Source organism: Fukomys damarensis, unplaced genomic scaffold (assembly GCF_012274545.1).
Source record: "Fukomys damarensis isolate Sample0158 unplaced genomic scaffold, DMR_v1.0_HiC HiC_scaffold_2, whole genome shotgun sequence".
In the NCBI taxonomy this organism is placed as follows: Eukaryota; Metazoa; Chordata; class Mammalia; order Rodentia; family Bathyergidae; genus Fukomys; species Fukomys damarensis.
Window position 1 is genome coordinate 32,418,104 of NW_022900914.1, and position 11,782 is coordinate 32,429,885.

At 37.7% G+C, this 11,782-nt stretch overlaps 1 protein-coding gene across 1 annotated transcript in view; it reads left to right on the plus strand.

Moving 5' to 3' along the window:
• Window positions 1-232: 232 nt before the first annotated feature.
• The window catches only part of Sptbn1 (spectrin beta, non-erythrocytic 1), a 135,434-nt gene continuing 123,884 nt past the window's right edge, over window positions 233-11,782 (plus strand). Inside the window, exon 1 of the mRNA XM_033764006.1 lies at window positions 233-428. Coding sequence (XP_033619897.1) covers window positions 281-428 — 148 coding nt within the window. The 5' untranslated portion in view covers window positions 233-280. The remainder of the gene's footprint in view (window positions 429-11,782) is intronic.

An 11,782-nucleotide genomic window follows, 5' to 3' on the forward strand; every position in this document is an offset into this window, starting at 1 on the left:
AGTCTTCTCAACAGTCTGTGATGTATCTTTCCTCTTTTCATGATTGGAGAAACCAGAGCTTGGAGATGCAAAATAATTTAGTCTCAATCACACATGAAGTTCCAAACTCCAGAAGTCCTGTTCTGGACTAGCACTAATTATTTCACTTCTGTTCACGTTCAGCCCAGCAGGTTTTGTGGGGACTTTGTATACTTTGGTTGTCTAAATATGTTCTTCCTTTTCTTTCTCACAGAACTCTTAAGAAGGAGCTGATGTGGAGGAGTAGCTGAGACAGTTCAAGATGACAACCACAGTAGCCACAGACTATGACAACATTGAGATTCAACAGCAGTACAGTGATGTCAACAACCGCTGGGATGTGGATGACTGGGACAATGAGAACAGCTCTGCGCGGCTCTTTGAGCGATCCCGCATCAAAGCTTTGGCAGGTGAGTCCTCTTTGACTGCATCACGGAGGTCCAGGAGGTTGTACGATCCTCTTTGAATTTGTCTACTTTGTCTCTATTACAGCTGTCCTATTTGACAAGACATCTCACCTGTGTTTAAATGTGTCCCGTGAGAGCAGCTTGTCCATTTTGCAAGGTAGTCAGTTTTGTATTTGGAGAGCTGTCAGTCCTAATGGCCAAAATAATTTAGAGCACAGAGTGATCTTTTTATGGCAATTCAGAAAAGGCTAAGGATTCTTTTACATTTCAAAATATTGAAGCATACTGTGCCTTATATACAATGATACCCCAACCAACCTATGTACTTTGTGCTTTTCGTATATTCATTGACCTGAACTGTCCTAGATTGATTAGCATCACATATGAAAGGCAGTAGCTTAATAATGTAAGGGCACTGTGTTAGTTACTTTTCTCTCGTTGCTGAGTCAGAATACCCAACACTCAGAGTGAGAGTGGAAGGGGTTTATTTTATTTACAGTTTGTAGAGGTTTCAGTCCTTAACAGCGGCTCCAAGACAGGGATGGCAGCAGGCCTGGAAGAGGAGAAACAAAATGGCACACACAAGGTAGCAAAGGCAACAAGGGAGTTTGACAGCATTTTTTTACCCTTTTTATTCAGACTACTGGGATTAAGGTGGTGCCAAGCTAATTGCTCACATGTTAGTAGTTTAGTGATCACATGCCCTTACCCCAGCATCACACATTCCAGATTGAGCTACCTCTGAAAAAGAAAGTCCTACCTCATCCACATAAGGCTTTGGCGGGACATCTAAACACAAACCACAACAGGCACATATTATTTTGCAATAGGTAAGTTTGCCATTGCTTTATTAATATTAGTGGGAAAAAATATTAGTGGTGCTACATCCACACTGTGTGATTTCTAACTTCTTTGTTCTTTTTGAATACCTAGAGCATAGTTTGACATTGACCCTGGTTAAGATGGGGAGTATGTTACCCTAAATTTGCCCTGAAAATCAGGAAAAGGTTCCATTACCAGAAAACTCAGCAGTATTGAATATGTGTAAAGCAAGAGTCAAATAGAGTATAAGGTGCTGCGTCTATACTTTGAAAAGTTCAGAGGAAATCGTTTCTAAATTAGAGAAGTGGGTTTTTGATTTCTCCCCAGTGTCTTTAATCATGATAAAGAAAACGTCAAGACTTAGGTAGACATGCAGGTATGTATCTCAAATTCCAGCATTCTGAGAGGCCAAGGCAGGAGGATCACAAGTTCAAACCAAGCCTTAATAGCTTACTGACCTATCTAGCAAGACCCTGTCTCAAAAAAATAGAAAAGAGTGCTGAGTATGTAGCTCAATGTGAAGGCCCTAGGTTTAATCTCTACTGTGCTCCCACCCCTGTCGTGACCTGAACAGGTAAGTTTACTATTAATTGTGAAAATAGCTTTTATACTATCATTATAGTGGAATCTGATTAAGAAGCATGTGTCATTTAGGATTCTCTTTATTTCAAGTAAAAATAAACCTAACCCAAAGTGACAGAGAACATTTATTGGTCACGTAGTAGGCAAATTTAGCCTTTAATCAAGACTTACTTCTGAGTTTAAATGGTTACAACTAGGACCTAGTTTCTTTCTCAACTTTTTCACCTTTGCTAGTGTAGTCTCTTTTCACAGGCAGGTCCTATCTTGTAGTCCCAAGCTGATTGCCCCAGGGCCCAGGCCTCAAGACCTTACAGACATTCTATAGCAAAGAACATAGCTGCATCCTGATTTTATCATCCTTGAGCTGGAGAGTAGGATGTGCTGCTTGACTTCATTTAAACATAATGCACTCCTAGTGTGATAATTTGGTCAGTCGTATCTTAAAAGTTTGCTAGAAAATTTGGAGTATAACAGGAAGGAGGAAGAGGATAATAGCTTTAGGAAAATTATTCAGGTGTCTTAGGATAATTTGTGTCTTGGGTGGTGCTGATTTTAAGATCTTTTGATGAACTTGCCTGAACGAATAATTAGATAACCGCTCACTCTAGAACTGGAACTTTTATTTTTCAGTTTATTCATTAATGAGGAAGCTGTGATCTCTGCTTGTGATGGTGGATTGACTTATACTTTAACTCTTTCTGCTGTTTCTTTTAATTTCCATTTGAGTCTTAAGTATGCTAATGATGACCAATTACCTTTGATCATGAATTTTTAACTTTCTGGTTCTAGGATACCATACCCTGTCTTATCTCCCTTTTAAAGACTACTTTACTTGCCAATTGCAGAGCAGTTTCTTGCCTTTTATATTTGGTATTTTCAAATATTTGAGAGAGAGACTCCAGCTGTCCATGACATTCATCATTTGTCCTGACTTTCCCAGGGTATTTACATAGGTCCCAGAATAACTGTGTCACAATGTTAATATAATAGATCTTAATATGGCGCTTACTGTGTGTCAGGTATTCTTCTAAATGCATTGCATATATTAACAGTTAATCCCATAATAGTTGCATGAGAGAGATTATTATCATCTATAAAGTATAGATGAGGAAACAGGGATTAAATAACTTGCTAATGGCATACTGCTGGCACACCAGCCTTGATGACCAAGGAGAAGCACAGAGAACTCCCATCTGCGAACCTACCTGGAATACCTGGCAGGATGGGGAGCAGCTCTCTCTCAGAGAAAACCTGTGTCTGCACGCTTCTCCTTCATGCAAGCTGGGTGAAGAGGGAGACTCTCAGCTGTTTTGCTTGTACAAATTTAAGATTTAGATAGAAAATAGGCTGTAAGTAAGTAGACTTGATGCTAGTTATTGCCACATATGTGCAATTTTTCTATATATCCAAAATGTATATATCCTGAATATCATCATATCAACAGTTATCAGCAGGACAAGTTGTTAGTGAAGTTCTACATTTTTATACTAAATTTTTGAAATATATCATTTTTATGTAAGACTGATGAGGTATATCCTTATGTCTAAAATGGAATGTAGTGCAAATATGGCAACAACACTTTCCCCTTTCCATGGTTTGGCTGTTTATAGAGTTCAGAAGGAAGACAAGAATATTCTTCTGCAAAGATATTGTAACATGCTGGTTCAGCCTGAATCACAGAACTGTGAAGTGATTTTTATGTCTTCTGTAAATTATTTCCAACTCCACATTCCTGACCTCTGACCAAATTGACTCAGTACTGTAGAGTGTGTGGTGACTCAGAATAAGCTGAATGTATTGGAAAATATTATTTTATTTGAAAGAAAAAAACATGTAACTCTAATCTTAAAAGTCAAAAATAAATGTTTTCTTTTTACAAATAAAGGATGTTTATGACTATAGTTCACGTGGAATTTGTGTAGATTCAACACAAATTAAGAGAGGAAAGTCCTTTAAAATGTGGGACAGTAAAAAGGCAGTATGCCCTTTTATTTTCAAAGTATTGATAAAAGTAATTAGAGTTAATTTCTTTCTATCAATACTCATGAACAGTGAAGAAAAAGTTGACAGAAATATATACCAGAATAGATAATGTTTACTGCTGAGTGACATTTCTGTTTTTGAATTTTTTCTAAAATAAATTCAGAATTATTTTGTAATTAGAAAAACACAAAAGCATCTTAAAAATCTAGTGCTACATTCAGAAATTTTTATTAATGGCTTATAGAGATGGTAGAAGAAAGCCTGTGTATAAAAGAGGATTTTTAAAAAATGATAGAATTTAAAAATGAGATTACTTTAGGTGTAATATTACTTTCATCTATATTTGTGAGTTCAAAGTTTGCATAAGAGCCTTTTTGCTAAGTTGTGGATGAGGCAGAAGAAATTGACCTTTTTTTTTGTATTATGTTGAGGGAATTAAGGACAGTGGTCAGCTGTGGGAAAATAACCTATGGACCTAATTGTGTCCGCTACTTTATCTGTAGAGTACACAGCAACTGTTAATGACCATCTATCTGTACAGGCCAGACTGCCTTTTGCATAGATAGTTATTTCAGTGATTAAGAATTTTGGAGGAGCATTTTCATCAGCTAAGCAAAAAATACTCAGATCAGTGCTGTATAAATAATAATAGCCACATGTGAGTTTAAATTTTCCAAATAAGATATTTTAATCAATGTATACAAAATATTATTATATAGCAACATGTAATCAGCATCAAAGTTATTAATGAAATATTTTGCATGTTTATACTGTCTTAGAAATTATGTATTTTAAACTTAAAGTGCCTCTCTTGATGCACTATATCACATATCACATGATCAGTAGTCATATTTGGTCAGTGGCTACTGATTTGTTTTTTTTTTTTTTGTTTTTGGTACTGGGGATTGAACTTGGGTCCCTTGTGCTTGGAAGGCAGGCAGTGGAAGCACTGAGCTAAATCCCCATCCCTATTGGCTACTGATTTGGACAGTGCAGCTCAAGTGACTTCATGTAAACATTTTTTACTGGTTAAAAATTTTATAGATCTAAAGGGCCAGGGATTTAGCTCAGTAGTTCTGAGCAAAATAGATAGCAAAAGATAAATGAATAAAAATTTTATAGATCTTGGTAAACAAATGTGGGCTTTGAAATACCCATGAAGTATTTGGTCTCCATCTGTTTATTAGAGTAAATAGTTGGCTCCTTGGGTAAATGTGCATTTAAATGAGGAGTAATATATCAATTGAATCATTATTTTAGAAAAATAATGATTTCTCACTTTTGTGCTTGCCAGTACTAAACTTTTGTTAAATAGATTCAATATAACAGCAGATAATTCTCACCTACATTTTGCTCTTGTAGTGGAAATTTTTGCCGAATACCCAGTCAACTCTTCTTAACCACAGTGTAGGATTCATTAGCATGCTAGTTAAATTGAAAAAAACCAAAATCAATGAAATAAATTATTAGTTTAACCCCCATTCTTACCATGAATAGGAAACAGCTTGTATTTTGATATCTTGATACCTGTTGTGTCCAGACTGAGTAGCGTGCTGTCTCCCGGCAGCAGGGGCACATTTTGTAATCCTTGGCCTCCTCATAGCTCCTGTCTGAACGGATCCACTCCATTGGAGGTGATCAGGGACTTCCCTTGAATGCCATCACTTCTCAATCTCTCGGGGTTTGTTTTGTTTTGTTGTAGCTTCTTCATGTCAGTGGGGCTCTGTCTCTGCCACTGTAGGTGGTCTTCAAGATGACAGGAAGCATGGCTGCCGTTTGCTTCTGGGCTTTACTGTCCATTCCTCCCTTTTTCCACCTTTCTTGAAACACTGGTGGTGTTTGGGAGCAGTGAAATAATTTACAAGCTGGGCGTAGTGGCGCACGCCTGTAATCCCAGCACTTGGGAGGCTGAGGCAGGAGGATCGCTGTAAGTTCAAGACCAGCCTGGGCTGCGTAGTGAGTTCCAGATCAGTCTAAACTACATAGTGAGACCCTGTCTCAAAAAAAAAAAAAAAAGAACTTACAATGCTTTTCTCAAGTGGCTACTTTTATTTATTTTTATTTTTTAAATTAAGTTTATTGGTACATTTTAGGTATACAGTACAATTACATTCATTGTTGGTATCTTGTACCTTTATATGACAGGTCTTGGTTCTCATTTTTTCCCCTTGTCCCTGCCCTCCCTTCACCCCCTCCTCCCCATTTACAAACACTTTATTTCCACTTTTTCATTTTCTCATATTTTTTTCTTTTTCCTTATTACCTTTCCCCTACCCTTCCCACTTTCCCTACACCTTTAGCCCTTTTCTTCCTATTTCACATTGTCAATTATCTCATTATCAAGTGGCTACTTTTAAATCAGTGAACTGTAATCTGGGATGCTAAGAATAAGGACACAGCATCTCCTGTGAACCACATGAACTTGTTCGCCCAAAAGGTGGAGGTACTGGGAAGATCACAAATAAATATCAACACATGTTCACAACACATTTTTAGATACAGATTGATGTTCTTGGTTCAGAGATAAAGAAATGTTATAAAATGGCAAAGTACTGTTTGCTCTTGACTAATTGCTTCCTTTTAAAAGAAAGGCACCAGTAATGGACAACTTCCTTTAAAGTCATTAAAAACTTTGTTAAGAAAGAGAAACATTAGAATTTTAGTCCTTTAGAATATGCCTCTAATAAAATGTTTAGTTGGCAGTTAAGTTATTGTGAATTTGTAATTTGAACACAACAGTCTATCCCTTGCTTGCTTTTTTGAAGCCTAAGGACCAAGCACTAAAAGCAGGACAGGTGCTAGTGCTAGAGCACCATTCCAGGTTTTTGGCACGACAATGGCATAAGGAGTGCATTAGCATGTTCTTTATCCACATGTAACTCTTTTGGGGAAATAGACCATGTGTATAAAGCAAGCAGTTATTGTGGCTGTGTTATATAAAGTGTATCGTGGTATGTCCTGAGATTCTGAATCTTAGTTTATTTATCCTCGGTGAAAAACACATCCATTTCTATAATTATCTATTGTTTTATTCCCACTAGTTAATATGGATTCAGAGGAGTTTGCTGAGCTCTAAAATTTCACCTCTTTGCTGCAAGCCTGTGAATTTTCAGAATTCTGAGGTAGTGACATATTTGATGATAGGTACATGTTATTGAGTGAGGCTGATAAGAATTTTGCCTTACAGCTTTACATTTCTGCAGACTCCTTAGATTTCGTGCACATATATGTGAAGTTTCTTTATTAGTCACCAGATTGTGTCTGTAGGTATCTTAAACAGATGAACTGTCAGGGAGATACTAGGCTGTTCACCAGGCCATAGTTCCTCCCTGCATTTATTACCTATTGGGTCATCCTGTTTTTCTTCAGGAAACCCAAGCACTCTCCACTGTCTTCCACCCTGTGCCTACTCGTAACGTGGAATAGTTCACTCTGATATTTCTCTTAGAGAAACTTCTTTGGCCCTTATTATTCTATACTATATTCCCTATGTTTTACTATTTGCATGTGTGTGCACACAGTGAGTTTTATCTATATTTTCCCTCCAGTTAATTAGCAAATTTCAGTGACAATAAGTAATATTTCTTAGAGCTTTCCCTACAGTGCCTCATGTAAATCTGAATGAAGTTAGTTACTGAGCAGTTGTCAGACTGAAGAACTCATTTATGGTCACAGCTGCTAATTATCACATCATTTGGCAGAAATGTCTCCCTAATTTTTGTGATACCTATTAAAGAGTTCTATATGTTTAAGAACTTTACATTAAAATGTATTATAAAATAATGCACTTCATTGTACATTATAAATTACAATACATGTGTTGAAAAAAAATGCAAGCACTACATAAATGGACAAGGAATGTTTTCTTCTCCAAATTTATTCTCATCCCATTCCATAAAGATAATTCATTTTAATAGTTTGATGCATATCTTTTGGAATATTTTCCATGTACATGATTGGAAAGACATGTCTGCATGCCCCCTCAAATTTCTGTTTTGAAATCTGAGTCCCTGTTACAGTGGTGGCAAGAGATGAAGCCTTTGGAAGTAATTAGATTGTAAAGGAGGATACTTTCTGAGTAGTGTCCGCTACACAAGAGACACAAGAAAAGATCTTTTTTTCCCCCACCATATGAGAACACAACAGGGAGAAAGCTATCTGTGAACAGGGAAGAGGGCCTTCAACAAGAACCCAACCATGCTAGTGCCCTGACTTCATCCCTTCAGAACTATGAGAAACAAATGCTTGTTGTTTAAGGCACCCAGTCTGTGGAATTCTGTTTCAGAAATATGAATTAAGACAAGTACATTTTCTTTTTCTAATAAAAAGCAAAAGCAAAGCCAGTTGATTTTTAGAATCCTGGAGTTTAATCTTTTTCCTGTCAAAAAGTATTTGTCTTAGATTTTTATTTTTGCAATATCTACCTACTGCAAAGTCAACTTGATAGAGATGCTCTTGGAAGTTTGAGGTGTTGCCCATAAGCCAGTGCCTGCCATTACACCGTAGGTCAGACGTCCTTCACACAGTGCTGTTGGTTTGGTCCCTGCCTCCTTTTATACTGCAGGTTGTCTGACCCTGGACTTTTATCCTTTTTGGTTGAAAGAGCTAAAGCAAAAGGTTCCTTTAATTGTCCACTCCTTCTAAAAGTCACCATGATATTTCTAGACCTCTTCCATCTTTGCCTCTTTGGTGTTTCCTCAAAAAAGATGATTTATGGAGGCATCTCTAAATGAAGCACTCACTCCTGCCCTGCCTGTCTTTTCCTAAGTATCATCCTTAGACTTAGGATATAAACAGTAGAGGTTGAGGATTTAGTGGTTCAATTTTACAAGTTTTGGTCACAATTTTCCCCATGGAGTACCTTATTGTGACAAAAACATGGGGTATTTGGTGAGTATAGTGGACAAGCATCACAAGGGATGGAATGTTACAGTTGTAGAATAACCTAGAATAACTCCAGTTTGCTACAGCAGCCAAAGGCCATTCATTTGCCCTCAGACTAGACCACAAACGGAACAGAATACTGTTGTCATTGTTGTAACTAGTGTAAGTTGTTTTTCCCTACTGCTGAAGACAAAAAAACTACACAATTTTCTGAATCCACAGCACTAGCCATATGTCGTTTATCCCAGTTTGGCCCTTTGGTCCTTTTTTTGCCTTTTACTCTAGCCAAGGACATATGTTCCATGGGTTGACAGTTTTGAAGCTGTTTGTTTTTTTTTTTTTTTTAATTGATTTTGGAGAAATAAGCTTATAGGGCCACATCTATTAGCCCTTTACGTGTCTACCATGAACACAGAGTTGTATACCTAGAATTGGTTGCTCTGCTGAGGATTAGTATGTGCTCCCAGCACCTCCCCTGAGTTCCTAAACACACCATCAATGGAATTGTGCTCATTGTTTCCAGGTATTTGAAGGAAAGCCAGTTTAGTATGGATGCTTATAAATAATGTAGAGGTATTCAAGACTGCCCTGAGAAATATAGGATAGAGGGAACGCAAGGCTGGAGGTTGCATTTGATACTAATGTGAAACCTAAAACCCCAACATGGAATAAACAGGTGTGCTCCTGTGGCTTTCTCTGTGCATTTAATCAGCTGTAATCTTTAAGCATGGCTACAGGTGGTTTGGTTTGGTTTGGTTTGCTGTTTTAAACTCCTTCTCTTTCAGGGAACCATTTTAGGTGGCATAGCCAATATAATTTTTGTTCAGAATTGAATTTTAGGATGGAATATGATGACTCTGTGTTTTTAAAACTGAGTGAAGAAGCCCGGGTGTGGTGGCTCACACCTGTAATCCCAGCACTCGGGAGGCTGAGTGAGGCAGGAGTATCGCTGTGAGTTCAAGACCAGCCTGGGCTACATAGTGAGTTCCAGAGCAGTCTGAACTACATAGTGAGACCCTGTCTCAAAAAACAAACAAACAAACAAACAAAAAATCTGAGTGGAGGACTTAGAATAATCATAGTGATGGAATGTCTGTTTTGGAATTTTGGAAGAAATAATTTTTAGGACCAGGGTTTTAGTTCATTGGTGCCTTTCCTGCCTCACAAGAGCAAGGTCCTGAGTTCAATCCCTGGTACCAAACAAAACAAAAAGAAATGATTTTTACCAGAGAATCAATAAGAAATATATTTTACATTAACAACCTACTAGTGCATAATTGTATTCATATATTTGTGTATCCATATATATTTACATTTCGGAAAGTAGTGTTTACTTGTATTTAATTAAATATTCTGTTATTTTCTGTTCCACTTTTAAAATGCTAGGTTTTTTTGATTCCAGAGATCAAATTCAGGACTTTGTACTTAGGAGGCAGGCATGGTGCCACTGAGCTAAATCCCTGACCCTTTAAAATGCTAGTTTTGATCAACTAATTAGATTTTATTACTGGTGGTTTTGGAGTATCCTGCTTTAGCAGGTATATTTCAGAGTATACCTATGTGGTCTCTCTTTTTAAGACTTGTGAATCATATTTATTAGGGTGCTTATTGATTTTTTACTTTAGTCATTTATTAGTGAATGAATGAGTAAAATATACCTCTCCTGTGTGCCAGGCACTGCAATGATGTTAGAAGTACGGAGATGAGTGAGTGAGTAAGTGAAAACAAGTCTGCTTGGCTGGCAGAAATTTTCTGTTTTCCAAAAGGTGAGGCAATGTCCGATGGAAGGAAATTTCAGGCTGAGCAAGTGGATGGGAGCCATGTGCAGAAGGAATTCAAAGTAGAATAAAAAGTGAACAAGGAGAACTTTTAATTCCACATCAAAGAATTTACCCCTTATCCTGTAGGCTGCTTTGTAAAATCTGGAGCAGGAGAATTTTTAGTTTCAAATAGAAAACTATTTCTTCAATATGTAGAACTACAGACTTGTGTCCTAGGTAAAACAGAGCTCACTGCCCTAGATTCCTACCCACGGTCTGAAGTCCCCAGGAGTTAACCTGAAAACCACTGTTGTGGGTTTCAGAGAATGGTGGGCTTCACCTTTAGTCTCAGGATAGTATAGAGAGAAGCAGCTGATGGCGGAAGGGCATTTTAGGAGACTGTCATATTCTTCCAGGGAAGACACATGTCCCAGAACTCAAGCTGTGACAAGGGCTTCAGAGAACAAAACCAAGATTTAAACTGTTGAATGATGATCCCTAGGACTTACTCTCCAAGGGGCTAGGAGAGGAAGAAGAAAGGAAAAGGAGTTTGGCTTTGTTACAGGAAACTTTTTGCATGTCTGATGCTTGGAGCAGATGAGGATTGTATGTTATATTTTGATCTCCTATCTGCAATGCAAGGTCGATCACTGTTTGGATTTATTTACTTAGACTATTGTGTGGCCTCCAGTTTTAGGATTACATCGTGTTTTTCTCAGCTCATGTTTGCCTGTATTCTATCCATGTTTCAGAAAATTACATGGACCCACAGCCTCATTCTCATTCTCACTGTGTAAATGAACTGTGGGTTTTCTCCTAGGGCCACAGCATCCAGATAGTTCTAGTTTTGGATTCAGGCATGCCGGACTGTCCTTCTGAGGGCTGATACTGAAAAAATTATGGCCACAGACTGCCTGCTCTGCCACTTACTAATTGGGAGATAGTAGACAAGTAACTCTGTAGGGATGAGAACAGTATCTTACAGAGTGGTTGTGAGAAGTTACTGTAATGTGATAGGAGCCTAGCTCAGCATCTGCACACAGTAGGCTTGTGTGTGAGGTGTTCGTTATGACATTTCCTTTTGAAAATAAGTTGCTTTCTTGTTACTGGCGTTTAAACCTAGGGCCTTCACCCTGAACTACATCCCTATCATCATTTTTGTTTTTTATTTTTTTAGACAGGGTCACATTAAGTTTCTGAGTTGCCTAGGCTGGGCTCTAATGTGTGGTCCTCTCTCTTGCTTCAGCCTCCAGAGTGCTGGGATTACAGGAGTACTGTACACCTCAAAGATGTCTTTTTTTTTTTTTTTTTTTTTTTTTTTTTTTC